At 41.8% G+C, this 21,716-nt stretch overlaps 1 protein-coding gene across 8 annotated transcripts in view; it reads right to left on the reverse strand.

Moving 5' to 3' along the window:
* RREB1 (ras responsive element binding protein 1) overlaps positions 1 to 21,716 on the reverse strand; it is a 177,136-nt gene that overhangs the window by 43,467 nt on the left and 111,953 nt on the right. For all 8 annotated transcript variants that reach the window (XM_069493447.1, XM_069493446.1, XM_069493451.1 and 5 more), the window contains 2 exons: positions 18,826 to 18,915; positions 17,608 to 17,771 (listed from right to left, as the gene is read on the reverse strand). In XM_069493447.1, the coding sequence (XP_069349548.1) occupies positions 17,608 to 17,771; positions 18,826 to 18,915 (254 nt within the window). The remainder of the gene's footprint in view (positions 1 to 17,607; positions 17,772 to 18,825; positions 18,916 to 21,716) is intronic.

Raw genomic sequence — 21,716 nt, forward strand, 5'->3', positions numbered from 1 at the left:
TGTTAATTTATTTTTTTATTGGAATTATCTGCACTCGTTGATTCAAAACAGTACCTATACTCACAGTAGAGAAAGTTAATGTAAAAATCAAAGTATTCTTCTGTATACCCACAGGAGAGAAAAGTTAATGTAAAAATCAAAGTATTCTTCTGTATTTGCATAAAATTCTAGAATCTTCCTTTGAAGGCATGACATTTCAACAGTAGGAATCCTGCCACACTGTGGTCTAAAGAAGGAATTTTATCAGAACTTCTGGAGTCAAGAGAAGTTTTCTCCTATTCATAACACCCAGAGGGGCTTTTATAGTAATGAACAAACACAAATATTACAGATTTGTTTTAAACTAGGGGGGAAAATCTAAAAATCTAAATCTGATTACTTTTTAGCACTGATAGGAGTCTACTTTGAATCTTGGGGTGGATACTGATTTTCAACTTGTAAGTTTTCCTCCTGTAAACATAATCATTTTCTTTCTAGACTTTGAGAAGGTCCATTTTAGTAGGGTGGGCTGTTCGTGAGAACACTGAAGAGATCAGAGCTAAACCCAACAGTACAGCTTGTACGAGGGCTGAATGCCAATGGAGTAACCCCAGAGAGACAGACCAATCCCTAAAACCCCCCTCCCCACCTCCTGGAACATCTTCCTTTCCAGTTCCAAATATAGGAACTTTCTGCTGACCTTTCTTAGGCATGTTCAGTCATTGGATTTGGGAATGGGGTTAAGCTCTGAGCCATTCAAGCACTGCTTGCTCTGAGCAGCAAGTGGGAATTTGGGTAAAGAAGCAATCTGGGTGGGAAGATGGTGTAGCAGAGAGAGAACACTCGATGCAGTGAAGTTCTGGGGTGGTTTTTGAGCTGTACCACACTTTAGACGTTAGATCCTGGTTCTGCCACTTAGTAACCATGGGGACTTCACAGTAATTCAGGCTACGTCAGGTGCAGTTTCACATCTGTAAAATGGGGACAATACTGCCAGTCTGCTGGAACACTGGTTTTCAAACTACAGGCCTGTGACCAGCAGCATGGGCATCTACCTGGGAGTACGTCACAAATGCAAATCCTCAGGCCCCTCCCCAGACCTGCAGCCTGGGAGGCTCTGGGCCAGGGCCCAGCAGTCTGCATTCCAGGAGCCCTGCAGGTGACACTGAAGCCTGCCCAAGGGTGAACCGCAGGATCACAGTGAACTTCTCCAGCCTTTGCACTGTTTGCAGTTTTGGTTCACTATTTGACTAGGATGTTGACATTTTTGGATACAAGCACTAAACCTCTCCCAGACCCATCTTCCAATACACCAGCAGTGTCTACGTCAGTTTACCAGGCATAAATCCCTATTAACAAAAGGTGGGAAATTTAACATTCTTAAAATTCTTCTGGGGACAAAATCCTCTGGGAAACTCTCAAGTTCAAAAGTGACACAAACCAAAGATTACAAAGAGAAGGCTAGTGGCAGCTGTCCTCACAGCAGGTCTCAGACATTCTTCAAGCTCTCCTGTACCTAATTTACATGTGAAGGCTAACCCTCAGGAGAGGTTGAGACACTCCAGTATTTGCTAACTTTTCAGTCTTAATTTCTTCATAGATTTATTAACAGAGGAGCTGAATTACTGGATCCTCTAAGCGGATGGCATTATAAGGAAGGCCACTCCATCAGTACACAGGGCACTGTACACAAAGAGTGCTCGGCACTGCCTGGGGCCCGCCAGACTGAAGGCAACAGGCTCAAACAGGTCCTGGCAGCCTGGTGACAGCTACATCCCCATCCATACCTGGTGCTCGCTTTTCTTGTCCAACAAAGCCTTGTGATAACCAAAGAGGGAATGAGTAAGATTAAGAAGAATCAGAGCTATACAACCTACATTTCTGGCCAAAGAAAAGGACGTCTCCAGAAAGATTTGTGCATGTTTTCATAACAAATGCCCTGGAGAGCAGTTTACAGCACAGGGCTGTAAGTGATGCCCGCAATGCCAATCAAGTTTGCTGCAAGGAGACGGGGGATGGAGAGCGAAGACAGAGCGCGAGAGGGCAGGGGAGGACAGCAAGGCAACAACCCAGCGGTTCCTGGTGTGGCCCCACCTGTAAGTGCAGAGGCACCTTCTAGTAATTCAGGTGTTGTTCAGGTTCAGTCATGCTTGTCCAGAAGGCAGGTCACACCAGCTGTGCCAGGGTGTGGAGGAAGGTTTGACGATGCGTAAGCACCTGTGCTGACCCAAGAGGCTGCACTCTCAGAAAAGTCCAGAAGTCATCCTGGCATGAAGGGTAAACCTGTGTCTGCAGGCGCGCTGTGGGAACGCGTCGGCTGGGTGGCTCCCAGGGCTGTTGGGATGCTCTGGTGAAATGCCCTGGGCGCTGCACCCACCTACTGCAGGCCGGTTAGATCCCACGTCCTCTGATGTGGACCACGGAGCCAGAGAGCCTACGACAAAGTGAAGTGCTTTGCACCTCCGTCTCGATACCGAAGCTTTTCCCCATCGCCTCTGCTCAGGAAGGTGTCCGTAAAGATCACACCCTCCATGGCGCAGATTCCCTCTACGAGACCCTCTTTCCCCGCAGTACTGGGGCAACTTGTCCCAGGAGTAGAGAATTTCTCTCATCTGTTGACTGCACTCTGATGGAGCCAGTGTACGGACAAAGCTAAATCTCATTAAAAGTTAAGGAACCTTAATTCAGAGTAGCGGTGTACCAAGGTCCCTTTTCACATTCCTCATTAACAAACGCTTGTGGGGGTGCTCTATCTCCACTGCTCGTCAACCCCGAGCCCTCTCTGGCTCCAGACTCAGGCCCACAGTTCTTCCGGCCAGAAAATGTTTCTGCTCTCCCATCTCAGTCCCTCTGCACTGCTTGGAGAGGGCAGTTCCTTCTCTATCTGGGTCCTGGTTAAAAACTCTTTGGGAATCTTGGAGCAAACACTTGCTCATTGATGGACTGAGCGAGAATTATCATGCCTGAAGAATACTTTTTCCCACCTCCAGGTCCCAGCACCCCTCCGGCAGGAGAAGGACACCGGTGGCTGCTGCAGTTCGCCCTTCCCCACCCTCCGGAAGCCGCTGGCTTTAGAAGAGAGAGGAGGCCTGGCATTCTCTAGCTGTTAGCTGTCTGCTTAGGAAACAGAGGGCCGCTCTCTGCAGATTCTGGAGCTCCTCCCTCCTCCCCTGACTTTCAGAGGGTGGGGGCTTGGCAGTTGGCCCACGTCAGCCAATGTCAACCTTTTAAAAATCTTCACTCCAGACACGATTCCCAACTACTGCACCTTTAAATCAGCACACCCTAAACCCTCTTGCACTTTTCTTTTTCCTTTGCATGCTCTTGTTTTGCCAAAATAATTTTTCATTTGCTATCCTCTCCATAAATGATTTGGTTCCCCCATACCTGTTTAGAAAACCCACAAAGATACACAGTACACTATATATTTCCATGCAAAATCACAGCTTCTAAAAAAAAAAAAAAAAAAAAAAAAGACCTTGGAGGTGGGAGTCGACCTCTCCCTCTCACCCAGAGAGAACTCTCCTTTACACAGAGCTGAGACTGGACCTTCCCTGGGTGAATCCGGAGAAACAAGTAGAAAGTTACCATCTCCCCACCTGACAGTCCCTTAAAACATCTCAGGGAAGCCACTCCTTCCCCGGGCTGCACTCCCACATAGCCAGGGGTCCAAATCCCACACCCACAGCTGGCCTGTCCCAAGAGTCAGCCCTATATTTACAGTCTTGCGTGATGGAACCCCACCGAAGTCGCCATTCCCAAAGTGGCCTCATTGGCCCAGAGCCGTTACCGTTACCGTTGAGGGGAGTAACTGCCTGCCCCGCCACAGAGACCGGCTTCCCCTGGCAGTGCTAGAATCCCACACACCAGCTCCCAAAGCCAGGAAGCCTGGCAGAATGGAAATGCTGAAGTCACAGAGACCGTTTCTCACTTCAGCCTTGAAGCAGGTTAACTTCAGGTTTCTTCAAGAAGGCAGAACCTAATCATTCACATTCGTTTTCTTTCTGCAGAAAGAGATGACTATCTTCACAAGAGGGTAGTGTGCAGACACCCTCCACCTTTTCCAAAAGAGGGATGAGAATGAGCAGGCGGGGCCATTCGAGATGGTCTGCCCCATGCCAAGGAGGAACGTGGAAGGTACAGCTGGTGGGCGCAGGGAAGGAGTATGTGGAACAGAAACGTCACTACCGCCCTGGGGATACCATGTTAGAGTGTGCAGGGGCCAGTGAAAAACAACTGAGCAGGAAAGGGGAACCAAGGCTGGAGAGAGAATGAATATAAATGAATCCAAAGAGAAACGTTCCCTGCCAAAACCAACTAGGCAACAGGGCCCCTTCTGTACAACTGAGGCAGTCTGCAGCTACTCTGATCTAAAACGGTGGACATGGTACACATGTGGTCTCTGCTTTCCAGGGTGACACACAAAATCAAATGACATGCTCTGAGGGTGGAGCAACACGCTGTCCTACCAACAGACACCCAGGGAGAGGGGAGAGTCCGGGAGACGGGCTTCCATCTTGGCTGAACCCAGCATCTCAGACCTCAGTTTCCCGCCCATAAAATTGGAACAGCAACCTCTTGAGCGAGCTGAGTTATGTAAGCAGGAAGAATAAGAATTAAGTGCTGACACCACATACCAATGAGCCCATTATGCAACTGCACCTCTGGTTTAAGGAAATACAAAATCTCTCCACTGAAGGCTGACAACCTCTCCATTAAGCACCTCAAAGCCCCCAAAAGAAGCCGAGGAGAACTGCCCACAGGCACACACACATGCCAAGGGTGAGAATGGGATCCCATGCCATAAACACACACGTTAAGATTTCTGTGCTTCTTGTTCATTTTTTTTTTTTTTTTGAAGGGGGGGAGATGTTGCCGCTAATCACCTTCCTTAACAAATCAGAAAGAGGCTGACAGTGAGTGGGCATGCTTCAGTGTTTGCTAGCACCAGCTTGTTCAGCCCAAACAGGTTGGACGGGTTGGATATTTAAACAAAGGCGGAAGAATGCAAGGTATAAAGACCTAAGAAGTGCAGCAGTGGAGCCGTAGCCAGCACACGCAGGTTTCAGTCTGTGATCTGACACTGGAAGGCAGGCGCCCTCTCCTCCTCTCGACTTTGCCACTTTTATGCTGTAGAACTAACCTGGACACACAATGGGGGTCTGTTCAAAGTTCTCAGGGCAGCAGACAAGGGGCACAGTGGGAGAGGGGACCGGGACACGTCCCGCTCTCCACTCCTCATCCTACCCCAGCAAACCCATCCCTTACCTTCCCTGACCTAATTTCTAGCTCTCACAACTGTTCAAGTGTGGGCAAGCATGATGCTCCAGGTTTTGATGCCATCCACCAGTTTTACCTGGTAAGACTGAGCTTTTGAAATATTTGAACAAGATAGTCAAAAGTACTGTACTGCCTGCATTGAAGAGAAAATTTCTTTTGCATCTGCTTGATCTCTAAGAAACAAACTAACAAAACACCACTTCTGCCAAAACAGAAAAACATTTAAGTTATAAATATTAGTGTCCAGTTGTCCAAATGCTTAAAAAACCTCACCTATTTAATATGAACCAGATCATAAATTTGAGAACCAGTGATAGGACCAAAACGGCTTGACTGACGTTTGGATAGTTTTATGAGCTCTCTCTCCCTTTGGCACAATTGAGCTCGAACTGGTCCTTCAGAGAGAAATTCGGAGTCAAAAGTAAGCACCAGACACAGTACATTTTTCAAATGTTCTTTCAATAAAATAAAATAAGCTGCGCTGATTGCTAAAGGATATTAGAAAAGAAAACCAACACAAAGTAAAAGGGAAGATGTTTTGAAGATTGTCAAGTCCAGCAAACACAAAACAGGCTACACAAGAGACTGTCAATTAAAATCAGTCAACTTCCAGATTTGATATTTTCTTACGCTTTTTATCTTACTTGAATGATAAAATTCTGTGACAATTCACTCTCGCCTACTCTTTTTCTCAGAGAATAGTAGTAGCTGTTTACTATTTACAGATCTAAAATCAAAGTAAAAATTCTGTGAAGGACCACAGAGTCTCATCTAATAGTATAAATGCAAATCCACATTAAAAATTATAAAAACACCATAGAACAAGTGATCACACCCCCCAAAAGGGAAATGTTCACATAATAATGAGGATTTGCCCAATTCAGAAATGGACATTTAGGCATATGGCCCACAGCAATTCCGCAAGGCACCGTTACGGGTTCTCAGAATGCTGCCTATGTTATCCCACTGTTAAAGCGTACAGAGTCCACTTTCTGGCTTTTGTAAATCCACATGCTTAACTGGCACCCAGAAGGGCTAAATATCTTAAGGGAGAAAAGAAAGGAAGGGAACTACAATTTGTGGAGCACCTAATGTGAGCCAGAGGCTTGGGCACTTATGGTAGCAGTTAACCCCCACAACAGATTCTGTGAGTGAAACGTCAGCCCCACTAAAGGTGAAGAGATGGAGGCTCCTACCAGTCCACGGAGTGGCCTTATCAGCCCAGCCAGAAAGGAAGGAAGAGCTATCAGAGAACTCGGAAGCATCACAGAAAATGTCACCTTTATTTAAACCACTACTGAAGTGAATATGAAAGCACACAGATTTCAAATCCAGCCAATGAGATATAAAGAAAGGCTGAAATTGCTTAAATACAATCACACAATAAACTTATGTGCTGAAAGCTTAATAATGCTATCAGAAGAAAACTGGTAGCTTAGACATTCTGCTGTGATAAACAGATTTGTAAATGTTCACTCCTGAGGGAAGATTATAGGCCTCTTGATGTAAACTCTTAAGAGTGTGAAAAGCATATTAAGTGGGATATTACAACAGAATTATGTCTACTTCAGTATACAGAGTACTAAATATGCTGAAAACTGCTTTGATACCAAGTACATGATGGTATCATCATGCAACTAAAGCACCAAATATTCACCAGATACCCAACATACATAAGGAGATACATATAAACATATATGTCAAAAAACAACAGAAAAAAGAAAAAGAAACATATATATATCCAGCACAGTTCATGCAGTTATGCTGACTACGTATATACCATTAAAGTCACATTTACACGGACTCCTCAATAATCTTTGCAGAGAGCTGCCTGTCTGGTCACAGAACATTTATGATCTTCTAAGTGGAGTTCAACATGCTAAGGTCTCTGAGCATCCCCGAAGGACATTTCCTTCTGAATTGTCTTTCCCCCTTGGTTGGTTTTTCTTTTTCACAGAAATATTTCAAGGGAGACAAAACATTCACAAAGTCCTGGAGGGGGTGATCCACAGATTTTTATCCTGCAAATAATTTCTTCCCATGTAACTGTCCTGATACCTTCCTTCCTGTACAGAAATATGTCAGGAGGAGCAGGCACCAAGATTAAGAGATTCCTTGTGTGATGAGACTGACTGAACCTCTGAGTGGTCACTTCCACCCCTGAGAAGCAGCAAGTGCCAGAACTAGCTATAGGGTGTCCTTAGAAACTTGAAATGACCACGACAGAAGTTCACGGGGCCCTTCCATTTGCTGGGCACTGAGGGTAAAGAAGTGACTGTTCCCTGCTCTGGGAGACACTGTCCTAGCTCTGCTCCTTCTCTCATTTAATACTGGCCACCTGTTCCAGATACCCAAGTGCAGTTGTGCATGCCAAGGGCTGGCTTGGCCTAAGCATCTGAGAGTAGCATGCTAAATTCAGAGCCTCCGTGCTCTCATTTGTCATGGACTAGGTCACATTTCTGTGCAGCTAATATTTTCTTCAAGCATAATAGGAACACATAAGCCTCTGTTCCTGAAGACTATCTGTTGTCCAGAGGCATCCTCAGGGCCTATGTCTCCTATACTTAGCAACAGAAAAAAATCACATCCATGGCAGTGAGAAAGCAAGCCTGTGACAAAACAACTAGACGGTGTTCCAAGGATTTCCCTTTCTCATTGTCACCCTTCTAATGACAGCTGAAATGAGAACACATCCCTGTGCTTGGGAGAACAAATGGAGAAGTTAGTCATGAAAGCTTGCCCCTGCCAGGGTCTTTGGTGTGTCCTTAAAAATAATACACACTCCACAACTCTCTTTATAGCTTAAAAGTCTATAGTTTGTAAAACGAGGAGCAAAGTAGGAATGAATTTCCTATTTTCCCAAGGCAATTATGGTCTGCAAAAGAAAAATACTCATTTTAGAGACAGGCTTTATTCCAAATGAGGTACATTTCAATTCTCTGTTTCAAGTATCACTTCTTCATTGCACCGCAGCCCAGCACTTTCTGGAACAAGCTTTGCACACTGTGAAGCTCAATGCCCTTTTTCCTACATCAAGCACTCCCAGAGGGCGTGCTCTGGCTCAGTTTCTCAAGTTTGTTTTGGAAGACAAGCACCGCTCAATCCAAATTTTCAACGTGGGAGCAACTGATAAAGAGTTCTGGGAAGTTAAAAGCTGGAGCCACGGAGATATTTCCATGCCGTGTGTTTTGTACTTGACGGCAACCTATTATTCTGCTCAGGAAATAAGATGTGGTTAGAAAGGTTGGGGATAAAGGATTTTCAAACCTCAAAAACACGAGAATCCGCAGACAGGGAAGTGGCAACTCAAAAAACCATGCCAGATACGGTAATAAATTAAGGAGGTCTCACCCCCAACCTTTCTCAAATCGAGCTGCAGTTAGTGTCACTCTCATCTCCCTACTTACCAAGATATAATTACTTTTAAAGAAGCATAAGAAGTCACAGGCTTTATCAGTGCTATAAGGCAACTGTCCAAGTGACGACACATAGTTTAATGTACTATCTCACTCTGTGAAGTCTATTTTATTTTACCAACGTAACAGTTCTACTGAGGGTCCTCTTACAGAACTAAGATAATGGGAACTCTACAAAAAGACTGATTAGTCTATTATAAACAAAGATAACTAACACATATACATAAAATGACTAGTGACCAAAGGAAAGAGTTGCTCTATAAAGAGTACCTCTGTATCAGCTAAGACTAACTCCAAACTTGAAAAGGACGGAGTCCTCAGACTCCATGTTATGAGATGTATGATGTGACCCTCTGAGTGTTTCAGCAGCAAGAATTCTGGGGTGGAGCCCAGATCTGCCCCACGCAGCCAAAACAGGAGGGCCGGGCTCATCTGGAAGAGTGTGCACACACTCGGAGGGCGTGCAGCCCACATGTGCGTGTGCATGGCCTGCAGAGCAGGGCATGAGCAGCAGGCAGGGGAAGGGTGAACTGCGTGGTCCGCAACTGTGCTGTGTCCAGACCAGCCTTGAGGAATCAAGCCCTAGGCGAAAGAGAAATCTAGAAATCCATACTACAGGGAATGACAGCATAGCAGAGGCCCTACCCAACCTGTGCCCCTCAAGGGACAGACTGAAAAATCAGAGCACTGAGCCATGTCAGATGAAATTGGCACAGTTGAGAGAGGGCCCAGAACAGGTTATAAAGAAGATGGAACAGAGACACCGGACACCAGGGGAAGCCAAGGCAGCAATTCAATTCTCTGATCCCTTAGCTCGGTGTTTGGCTCCAGAGCCCTCACCAGGGGGCTTCTGGGTGCTACTCGATCCCAGCAGGTGCCAGCAGACCTTGGGAAACAGGGGCAGAAGAAGGGAAGTGAGAAAAAGAACTTTGGTGCTAAGCAGCAAACTCTCATAGTCAACTGACTTCCTTCTAGGCCCATCAGGAACAGGGTTTGCATTACTCTGTTTAGTTCCTGCACGTGTCCCAGGGCGGTCTGGGCCCTGATTAAGGTAACACAGGGACATGCTTGGGAGACGGCATAGCTCACTGCTGGGGCTCAGATTCTGGAACACATCCCCCAGGGCAAATAAATCTAATTCCACTCTCTCTGGCACATTTTTGTAAGTGTTTAAACATTTTTGTAATTTTTTTCCCCCAAAAGTACAGTTTCACCAACAAATGAAGGTGATAATGACTTTATTGTGATTGATTACCAAAACCTGAATGTTCTGTTAACCCATTATTTGCAATTTTCTGCACAGAAGACAAAATAAATGTAGTGTGAAAACCTCAAATATTCCAAATAAGTTTCTGTTGCTTAAATTACAGATTTAGTATAGCAAAAAGCAAAATAAACAAGTTTAAAAAAACACCCTCTCAATTTATCTGGCACTATATGAATGTTTACTCACTTTATTTTCCTTCCGTGGCACATACAACAATAATATTAATAACGATATATTTATATGTACTATTTAACGAGCACTGCCCTAAGAGCTTTGCAGGTATTAATTCATTAATTGCCACACCATTCCCACGAGGTAGGTACGGATCATACTACCTTTTACATATGAAGTAACTCAGACACAGAGAAGTCAAATAACTTGTCTAGGGTCACACAGCCAGTAGTGGAACTTTTCTCACAGATTGTCACTCTGGTGCTTTCAGTTCTAACAATAAAGACTCAGAAACATTCCCCACCTGGGACACATCCAGGTATACTGTAAGCCTTCAGAACTCTTTTACAAACATTATTTCATTTAAGCCCAAGTTCTAAATAAGGTATTACTAAGCCATTTTGTTAAAGTGCCAAAAAATTAAGAGATTTGTGCAAAGTTCTACAGAAACAGGACTAGAACTACACCCACAACAATTTAGTCCTCTCCTCCGAATCAAGATGTCTCAAAATAAACTAAACACAAACCCAAAAATTACCACAAACTAACATTCCTAAGGCCTGCTTTAAAAAAATATTTATAAACAACTCTTAAAATACAGTAATCATAAATGAGAAATATATCTTAGGATAATATCAAGGGTTTTGGTATAGAAAATACAAGATCATTTCTAAGCCTATTCAAGTACATCCAAACAACATACAGTAATAAATTCAGTTAAAACAGTTGCCCCAAAACTATTCCATGCTCACCATACACAGCGGACTATGCCAGCAGGAAGAGTTTAATGTTGAAAGTAATGCTCTATGACAGCATGGAAGTGTGTTGAGAATGGGGAAAAAAGTGAAAGAGTGCTTTCTTTCTAACATGCAAAGTGACACAAAAGCTCCATCAATTATTTCTCACATATAGGTTGAGCATCCCTAATTTGAAAATCTGAAATCTGAAAGACTCCAAAATTTGAAACTTTCTGAGTGCTGACACGATGCCACAAATGAAAATTTCACATCTTACTTCATGTGATTGGTTGCAGTCAAAATTTTGTTTCATACACAAAATATTGTACAAAATTAGCTTCAGGCTATGTGATAAGGTATATGTTAAACATAAATAAATGTTGTGTTTAGATTTGAGTCCAGGTCCCATCCGAAAGATATCTCATTATATATATGTAAATATTCCAAAATCCAAAAAATCAGAAATCTGAAGCACTCTGGTCCCAAGCATTTTAGGTAAGTGACACTAAGCCTGAAGCAGTTAACAGCATGGCCTCTGAAGCCAGGCAGCCTATGTTCAAATCCCAGCGCTGTTACTTTGACCCTTTCTTTATCTGAAAAATGGGATAATAATTATACAATCCTTACAATGTAGAACACAGAAAAATAAAATGGGGAGCAACAAGGAAATGGAAGATTTGAATGATGCTATAAACCAAGCAGACCTAACAGCCCATCTATAGGATACTCCACCCAACAATAGCAGAATATATACTCTTCTCAAACAGACATGGCACATTCCCCAGGACAGACCAGGTGCTAGGCGATAAAACAAGCCTCAATAAATTCACAAAGACTGCAATCGTACAAGGTACGTTCCCAGAATGTAATGGAATGAAATTAGAAATCAGTAACAGGAAGAAATTTGGGAAGTCACAAATGTGTGAAAATTGAACACACTCCTAAATAACCAATGGGTCAAAAAAGAAATCACAAGAAAAAACAGAAAATACCCTGAGATGCATGAAAAAGAAAACACAACATATAAAACTTGTGGGAAACAACTAAAGCAATGTTTAAAGGCAAAGTATAGCTGTAAATGCCTATATTTAAAAAGTTCTACTGGACATGGTGGCATGTGCCTGTAGTCCCAGTGACTTGGGAGACTGAGGAAGGAGGATTGCTTAAGCACAGGAGTTTGACACCAGCCTGGGCAACATAGCAAGATCCCATCTAAAAAAAAAAAACCACATACATAAAAACTACAACCAAAACAAACAAACGAAGTTCTTAAATCAATAATCTAGTCTTTTTTTTTTTAAGCTTCTTAATTTTTATTTGTTCTTATATCTGTCAATTCTTTATTAATTCATATGTACTCAGCAAATATGCATTAACATGTTATTACCTAAAACTACCAACTCTCATCAGTTTTACTATTGTAACTTAATTTATTTAAAAAAAAATCACTATACACACACACATATACACACACATATGTGTATGTGTGTGTGTGTGTGTGTGTGTGTGTATATATATATATATATATATGGCAACACCTAGCGTATTTTTGGTTGTTGCAACCTGAGGCATGGTTTTACCAACATCTAGTCAATAATCTAAGCCTTATACTTTACAACACTGATATAAGGGCAAACTAAAACTAAAGCAAGCAGAAGGGAGGAAACAATAATGCTTCTTATAGCAGAAAACACACAAAATAGAGAACAGAAAAACCGTAGAAGAAAACCAATAAAACCAAATGCAAGTTCTTTGAAAAGATCAATAAAACTAACAAACATGTAGGTAGACTGACAAAGGGAAAAAAGGGAGAAGACTCAAATTACTAAAATCAGGAATAAAAGGATGTTACAACTGACCTTACAGAATAAACAGGATCATAAGGGGATATTATGAACAACTGTGTGACAACCTGTTAGCTCACTGACATGAAATGGCCAGAATTCCTAGAAAGATACAAACTACTGCCACTGACTCAAAAAGAAATTGAAAATCTAAATGGACCTATAATAAATAAAGAGATTAAATCAGTAATTAAAAAACTACCCAGAATGAAAAGCCCAGATCGCTTCACTGGTGAATTCTACCAAGCATTTAAAGAAGAATTAATACCAACCTTTCACAATTTTTTCCAAAAGATACAGGAGGAGGGAATGTTTCCCAGTTTATTCTATGAGGCTAGTATTATTCTGATACCAAAACCAAATACATCAAGAGAAAAGAAAACTGCAGACCAGCATCTCTTATGAATATAAACTCAAAAATCTTTAACAAAATACTAACAAACTAAATCTATCAACATATGAGAATGATTATACACTACTGACCTAGTGGGATTTACCCTAGGAATAAGGGCAGTTTAACATTCAGAATAGAATGGAATAGGGAAAAAAAGGACAAAAACAACCCGACCATAGATGCAAAAAAAATCATTTGACAAAAACACTCAACAGCCTAGGATGAGAAAGGAACTTCTTCAAACTGATAAAGGTCATTTATGAAAAACCCACAACTAACATATGTAATACAGGAAGACTTGAATGCTTTCTCCGTAAGATCAGAAACAAGGAAAGGATGTCCACTCTCTTCACTTCTATTTGACATTACACTGGTGGTTCTAGCTAGGGTAAGTAGACAAGAAAAGGAATATAGACATGATACAGAAAATCCCAAGAAATCCACTAAATAGGCCAGGCACCATGGCTCATGCCTGTAGCAGGCATTCTGGGAGGCCAAGGTGGGAGGATTGCTTGAGCTCATGAGTTCAACACCTGCCTGAGCAAGAGTGAGATTCCGCCTCTACAAAAAAAAAAGAAAAAGAAAAAGAAAAATTAGCCAGGCGTGGTGACACGCCCATGTAGTCCCAGCTACTCAGGAGGCTGAGGCAGGAAGATTGCTTGAGCCCAGGAGCTTGGGGCTGCAGTGAGCTACAACGGCACCACTGCACTTTAGCCAGGGCAACAGTGAGACTGTCTCAAAAAAAAAAAAAAAAAAAAAATTCCATTAAACATTAATAACTATTAGAATGAATAAATGAAGTCGGCAAGGTTGCAGGAAATAAGATCAATATATACATTTCAACTGTATATCAATACACTATCAATGAACAATTTAAAAATGAAATTAGAAAACAATTCTACTTATAATAGTATGGAAAAGAATAAAATACTTAGGAATAGATTTAACAAAATAAACGTAAAACTTGTCCTCTGAAAACTATGAGACACTGTTGAAAAATTCAGGAAGACTTAAATGAAAAAACATCCTATGTTGGCCGGGCGCGGTGGCTCACGCCTGTAATCCTAGCACTCTGGGAGGCCGAGGCGGGTGGATCGCTGGAGGTCAGGAGTTCGAGACCAGCCTGAGCAAGAGCGAGACCCCGTCTCTACTAAAAATAGAAAGAAATTATATGGACAACTAAAAATATATATAGAAAAAAAATGAGCCGGGCATGGTGGCACATGCCTGTAGTCCCAGCTACTTGGGAGGCTGAGGCAGTAGGATTGCTTGAGCCCAGGAGTTTGAGGTTGCTGTGAGCTAGGCTGACGCCATGGCACTCACTCTAGCCCGGGCAACAGAGCAAGACTCTGTCTAAAAAAAAAAAAAAAAAAATCCTATGTTCATAGATCTAAAGGCTTAATATTGTTAAAATGGCAATATCCCTCAAATTGATCTACAGACTGAATACAATCCCTATAATTATCCCAGCTAGTTGCATTTTTTGCAAAAATTGACAAGCTCATCCTGGTATTCATATAAAAATTAATGCAACCTAGTAATAGAATAGCTAAAATGATTTTGAGAAAGATCTAATTTGAAAGACTCATACTTCCTGATTTTAAAACTTACCAAAAAGCTGTAGTAATCAATACAGTGTGGTGCTGGTCTCAGGAGAGATATATAGATCAATGGAACATAACTGACAGTACAGAAATAAACCCTTGCATTTATGGTCAACTGAATTTTTGACAATTGTGGTAAGATAATTCAATGGGGAAAGAACAATCTTTTCAACAAATGGTGCAAAACACTAAACTGGAGCCCTTCCTTGCACTATACACAAATACTAACTCAAAATAGATCATAAACTTAAATGTAAGAACTAAAACTATGAAACTCATGCGATACCACTTCATACTTACTAGAGTGGCTTCACTGAAAAAGACAGAAGTAACAAGTGTTGGCAAGGACAGAAACTAGAACCCTCGTGAGTTACTGGTGGGAACGTACAATGGTGCAGCCCACTTTGGAAAACAGTTTGGCAATTCCTTGAAACATTAAATATGGAGTTACCACCTGACCCAGCAATTCCATTCCTAAGTGTCTACCAAGAAAAATAAAAAGCATGTCCACACAAAAAGTTGTACAAGAATGTTCACAGCAGCATTTTTCATAATTACCAAAACATGGAAATAACCCAAATGTCTTATCAACAGATGAAGAGATAAATAAAACATGGTATATCCATACAATGAACTATTATTTGGCAATAAAAAAGAAACTAAAACCCATTGAATTGTACATGTTACATGTGTGAAATGTATGGTATATAAACTATATCTCAATTAAGATGTAAAATAAAATAAATGGCAAGTGCGTAGCCCAGGTGCCTGATGATACCCAGGGCGCCAGAGCCTCAGTGATAACTACTTGTGAAGTGCACTGCCAGATACATCACTATGGGAGACAGGAACTATGGCTTTCACAGGTGTGTTTAACATGGTTGTTTATATGTTCAATCACAGACATTGTTTCAAAGTGGAAATTATGCAAATTAGGACTGATGGATTGGGCCTAAGACCAGAAAGGTCTCAAGGAGGATCACAAATGGTCAACGGCCAGGGCCAAAACAGCAACAAGGTCCTTCTCCTCACTAATGAACCACCGCCCCTCTAACTTAGAGCTGGTGGCCCATGGGGAGTTCCAATGAGTTGGGAGCTCAGTAGGAAAAAGTGGGGAAACCACTCACAGGTGGAACAGACAATACCTCCAGGACCAGATTTTGAAAAGGGTAAATACACAAAATACAAAGGACTTTTTGTGAGGAGTGGAGGGTAGGAAGAGCAGGCCTAAACAGAAGGCAAAATGATACCAACAGGCCAATTTAGTGGTAAAAAATCAAAAGGCTAAAATGCAAAATATCATATTAAAAAACGACACTGTTCAATACCTTCTTTGCATCCAAAAACACTCCTAGGAGGAGATCAGGGGCAAACAGAAAAACCCATTTATGAAATTTATGAGAGAGGAAAAAAAAGCAAAACATTTTGTAAAAATTCTCAAACTATTTCCTCAGGCCTATAGTTCCAGCTACTGGGGAGGCTAAGGCAGGAGGACCACTCAAGCCTAGGAGTTGAGACCAGCCTGGGCAACATAGTGAGACCCTGTCTCTTAAAAAATTTTTTAATTCTTAAAATATTCATAACCTTTTATGAAGTCATACTCTACCCCATGTTTAGGAGTTTGGACTGAGAAATCCACAGCCTTTAAATTATTGCAGCATTACTTAGAAATGAAAATAACAATAAATAACATTTATTGAGTGCTTACTTTATACCAGAAACTGTGTGCAAAACTCATTATCGCCTAATCCCTCTCCTAATCCAATGAAGTAGACACTATTAAAAAATCTCATCTTAAAGGCAAGGAAACTGAGGTACAAAGAAGTTAAGTAACATGCTCAAGGATACGAAATTTACAAGTAGTAGCTGAAACTTGAATTCGGGGTCTAATTCCCAAATAAAGAAACTTACCACTGTACCAGTAGGTCTCAAGTGTACTATCAATGGCACATAAAATGATTTTTAGGTAGAATAAACTGACCCATCTCATTTTAGCATTTATATATAACCAAATGTAACTAGCGTATCAATTTTGTAACAGTTACATAAGGTTTTCTTTTAAAATAAATGTGTAAAAAATTTTATTCAACATTTTAAAGAAAGCATGATAATGACTAGACAGAAATATGAAAAAATAGAAATAGTCTAATTCTCTGAGAAGGAGAAATTTGGAATGCCTTTTTTTCCTTTTTCCTAGAATTTTCATCTTCCTAAAATGTTTATGTAAAAAAAAGTCAGCATCCAAAAATTCTTTCTGTTCCAACCCTTCAAAATATATACAATCACTCTATAAAGTGTATTTTCTATTGGTTCATCTCACAGAATTTTAATATGCCCACCACTGTGCTCTTTTCCACCTCTTAGTGAGCACTTTCTCTTTCAGAAAGTAATTTCTTAACATTTATCACATTTTCTTTTTCTTCATTTTATCCTAGCTTATACCCTGAAGCTCTAGGACCAGGACACCTATTTATTAAAAGGTTCCAGAAATTTTTTTGCAAGGAAAACATCTGCGGGAACCTGGTAGGCATATGCAAATATTTTTAAGAGGGCAAAATTACATAAATGTTACTCCCTGAGGGCTCCTTGGATGTGATAAGCTGTCCACCTCTGGCACCCAAACAAACAAACTCCAATTGGCAGAGGGACAATGACTCTGTGTTTTATCCCAAAAAACCCTAAAGAGCCACAGACCTAGCCCAGGTACTTCTGTCCTCCATGATCAGGCACCTCTAATATCCTGCAGATAGTACGCACAGGCAAACAAAACCATCTCTGGCTTTTCCATAGAGTGAACAGAACTCAAGAATTCTCTGTGCCTTTAGGCAAGTCCTATGATGGCTCAGAGGCCACCGTACTGACTGTCGACCTCCAGATACCAGCCAGCTGCGCAGGCAAAGGGCACGCTCACCCACCTGTGCATGTTCCCATTGGTGGTAAACGACTGGCCACACACAGTGCACTTGTAAGGCCTCTCGCCAGAGTGCACCAGCATGTGGCGGTCCAGGGAGCTGGCCGAGCTCAGTGACTTCCCACAGATGCTGCACGAGTGGTCAGCTCCTCCAGTGTCCGTGTTGTGCTGCAGAGAGCAATTATGGCAGTGGTCACTTAAGAAGGTGGGTCAAAAACACGGCTATTAGGAAATGCAGATCCAGAGTTTCATTTTAAAAAAAACAAAACAAACAAAAAAAAACAGTGAAGTTCCTTGGCTATTTTTTTTGTTTCATTTTAAATGTCTTCCTGAAGGGCCAAAATGTATCAGGAACACAGGCAAATAAATATTTTGTATAATCTTCTTCCACTCTCATGTTCCTGTTTTGAAAATACTTCTATTGTAAGGCTCAGAGAGAAGTGGGGTCTTTGCAAGGTCTTTCCTTGAAACGTACGTAGATTAACCGACCACACATGTTAACTCCTAAGAGCAGGACTCTCAACAATGAAGCAAGTATGTAAAATTCCATCCTCACATTAAGAGTCAACATCCCTTCTTCAAATTTGATGACTCGGGCCTGCTGTCAGAGAAAGAGAACTGAAACCTGCATAGAGTCGAGAGTTGGCATCTGAAGTATGGTAAGAAGGAACATTTCTATCCAAACCCAAGTTACTTTAGTAACTTGATGTTATTACTCAGTACTCTGTTATGATTTTAACAGATCATCAATCCTTCAGCGTTCATCAATATTCTGTCATGAATCAGCCACTGAAGGAGGGGAAGAAGGAGAAATCTCGTAATTAAGGAGAAAAGCCAAAAAAGATCCCAAATCAAGAAATTCCCTGCAGCATAACATAAGTTTATACCAACATAAAAGAAGAGGGGTCGCACCTATAATCTCATTATGTTGTAAGGGATTTGGTTCATACTGACAAGCCACACACAATGAAAAGTCTTCTGTTATATGGGTGGTCAGTTCACTAGATGTTTGTTAAATTCCGAAAAGGTATTCTTTGTTGACCTGGTGCTTTGTGACAGTAACACGAAAACACACAAAAATCATTGCCACGGCCACCCCTCAAAACTAGTAAGACACTAAATCTAAATTAAGCACAGCCACAACTCATCTGTTAAAATCCATCACTGCGCCCTCCATTAATGAAGAATAACTTCAAACAAAAATAGAAAAGTGTCTGCCCACCTGGCGAATGTGCATAGTCAGCTGGTGCTGGGTAGTGCAAATCTTTTCACACAGGGGGCAGTTATAGGAAGACTTCTCCTCTTTCGTTTCCTAAAATGAGAAATTAAAAGGAAGATAAATTTCAAATCACAGTGAACTAGTGCCTTTGCTTTCTGTAACAAGCACCTGTGTCTGACTGGCTGAGAGCACGGGCTCTGGAGCCTGCCCAGGTGTGAGCCTGGGCAGGTCACTGTCCTGTCTGCCCTCAGTTTCCTCATTTGTAAAATGGGAAAAACCACCATCTACCACAGCATGCTGTGATACGGATTAAATTAATTAACACATGCAAAGCACTAGAACAGTGCCTGGTTCATAGTAAGTGCTCAATAAATGTTAGCATTCTTATTACACGGACACCATTTAATTAATCGTCTGTCATGGCAAAAAATTAACTGTCAGGTCAAGAAAGAGCTGAAAGGGAATATGTTTCTACTTAAGTCTCATCCAGGCTCCAAGCAGTGGCTTTCAAGGCCCTGAAGAGGTAATGAGGTTCTCATCAGAGAAACCCACCCTAGCAATAGCGGAAGCCCCCAGCACCCAGCTGTGTACCCAATGGGCATGACATGGCTCCTCTGCCCAATGCTGGCATCTGCTCGACACTAATCACAAAAAATAACTAAAAATATAATGGTAAGAAGAATGCGGTCCCTTTTGAAGACCTTGATAAGAATGACAACCCAAAGGGAAGACATCACAGAGGGTGACAAAAAACCAGCTCACTACTTGCTGAGGTGGCTCATTTTATGCTCCCTCAAAACACACAGGACAAGCTTCCTTCAAGCAGTATGCTTCACCTTTTTAAGGAGAAGGCCAGCCTCCTTCACCAGTCCTATGTGACAGCTCCTCTTTCCAAATAATTCCTGGAGAGTTGCTAGGACGTGCCCATCATTGACTCCTCATCCGCACAGTTGCTAAGCACCACGGGTCCCTGTTCTCATTTCCCAAACTAGCTGGACCCAGAGTTGGACGTCTCTCCCAGGAATCTACAACTGGGATGCTCAGGGACTAGTATCAGTGGGTTTCTAAAGATCAGCTTTTTGAAATACACACTTCTAGACCAGATTCTCAACATGCTGAATCAGAATCATGAAGGAAGGGGGAATCAAACCGCAGAAATCTGTTTGTCTCAAAAGCTCCCCCAAAGATGCTAAACTGTGCCCAGATTCAGGGATGACTATGTTACTAAGTTAGGTGATCACAAGCACTTGAATTGAGGGTTCAAGTAGAGTTGGGGCTGGGGCCCAGCACCTTGGCAAGCCTAAGCCATGAGAAAGCAGCTGGAGAAGACAGTAGGAGACTAGGTAGCCTGGGATGTGGTGGGAAGGAGGACACTGACTCTGGGGCTAGATGCTCTGTCCAGGCTATAGGTCACTTCTGTCCTCGGGCATCTTTCAACAGATCTCTTTTCACTTGTATGCACTTAAATAAGTTTCTGTTCCTTGTAAATAATACCAATTATTGAGCACTTACTATGTTCTAAAATCTGTATATACAGAAATGTCAGGTTTTTTTTTCACAACCATTAAGCACAGCCACCATTATGAATCCCATTTTCTGGACGAGAAAACTGGGGTGTGGAGAGACAAGTAAACTGCTCCAAGTTGGAGAACTATTAAGTAATAGACACAGCATTAAAACTCAGGCCAGATGCTCACAGCCCGTGCCCTAAACCACTATGCTATATAAAGTATAACCCAAAAATGGATTAACCCCAAGGCACAGAAAGGAAACACCCTTGTGGTTGCTCATGAGAGATGATGAAAATAAAAGTCACCCGGAAGACTATAAACACAAATGGCGCCATAAACCAGACGGGTGGAGTGGAAGCTTGATGGCTTCTAGTTTGTAGCAACCTCCTCTCTTATGCCTCTTCAAAGACTAGCAAGTCTCACTCTAAGCGATAGGAACCTTTTCCTAATCTGTGGAACTGGGTTTGAGAACTAGGTACTCCACACATCTTCTCACTCTAAAATTAAAAACAATTAAGGATATGAATTCTACACAAGTTGAATACCGGAGGCAGTAAAAAAACAAACATTCCCAGTCTCACCTAGCTGCTTACATACTTCTAGTCCTTTCAGAGGTATAATTGTTCGGGGGCGAGGGGGTTGTTACACCTTCTCAGCCCAGTTCTACAACTATAGACAGAATCGAGCTAGCCAAAGACCTCACAGGGAAAAACAAAATTAAAAGCAACAGCAACAAAATAAGAGCACTCGCTATAATAATGAGGGATGTCTGATGGCAAGGCCAAAAGTTGGGGTAGAGTTCAAACTCTGGGAGGCATTATTTTTAAATTATTAGATCAGCAATTTATATATATATACATACACACACACACACACACACACATATATATATATATATTTTTTTTTTTTTTTTAAAGAGACAGGTGTCTCACTATGTTGCCCAGGCTGGTCTCGAATTCCTAGGCTCAAGCAATCTTCCTGCCTCAGCTTCCCTAGCTGGGATTACAGGTGTGTACCACTGCACCCAGCTAATAATACATATATATTTTTTTAAATGTTGAAAAAAGATTCACCAGTAGAATGTAAATATATCTAAAAAACTCCAAGGGACCAGCCCCTTGAGGAGACAAATTTTTTTAAAAATTCATCTTGTGTTCACCTTGAAGTAGACACCAGACAAACTGTGCAACTGGTGGGCTGACTGGTATTGACACTGGGGTTGATCATTAACTGGCACCCAAACCTCTGAGGCTGGCCCTGTAATTGGCACTAGAGGCTGTAATACAGGTCCACAAAATCCAAGGGGGTCTGGAAGGAGGTCTGTGGGCTCAGATTTAATATTTTAAAACAAACCAAATTTTAAAAGAAAAGAGAGCATTGTGA

The sequence above is a fragment of the Eulemur rufifrons genome, chromosome 18 (genome assembly GCF_041146395.1).
Source record: "Eulemur rufifrons isolate Redbay chromosome 18, OSU_ERuf_1, whole genome shotgun sequence".
Lineage (NCBI taxonomy): Eukaryota > Metazoa > Chordata > Mammalia > Primates > Lemuridae > Eulemur > Eulemur rufifrons.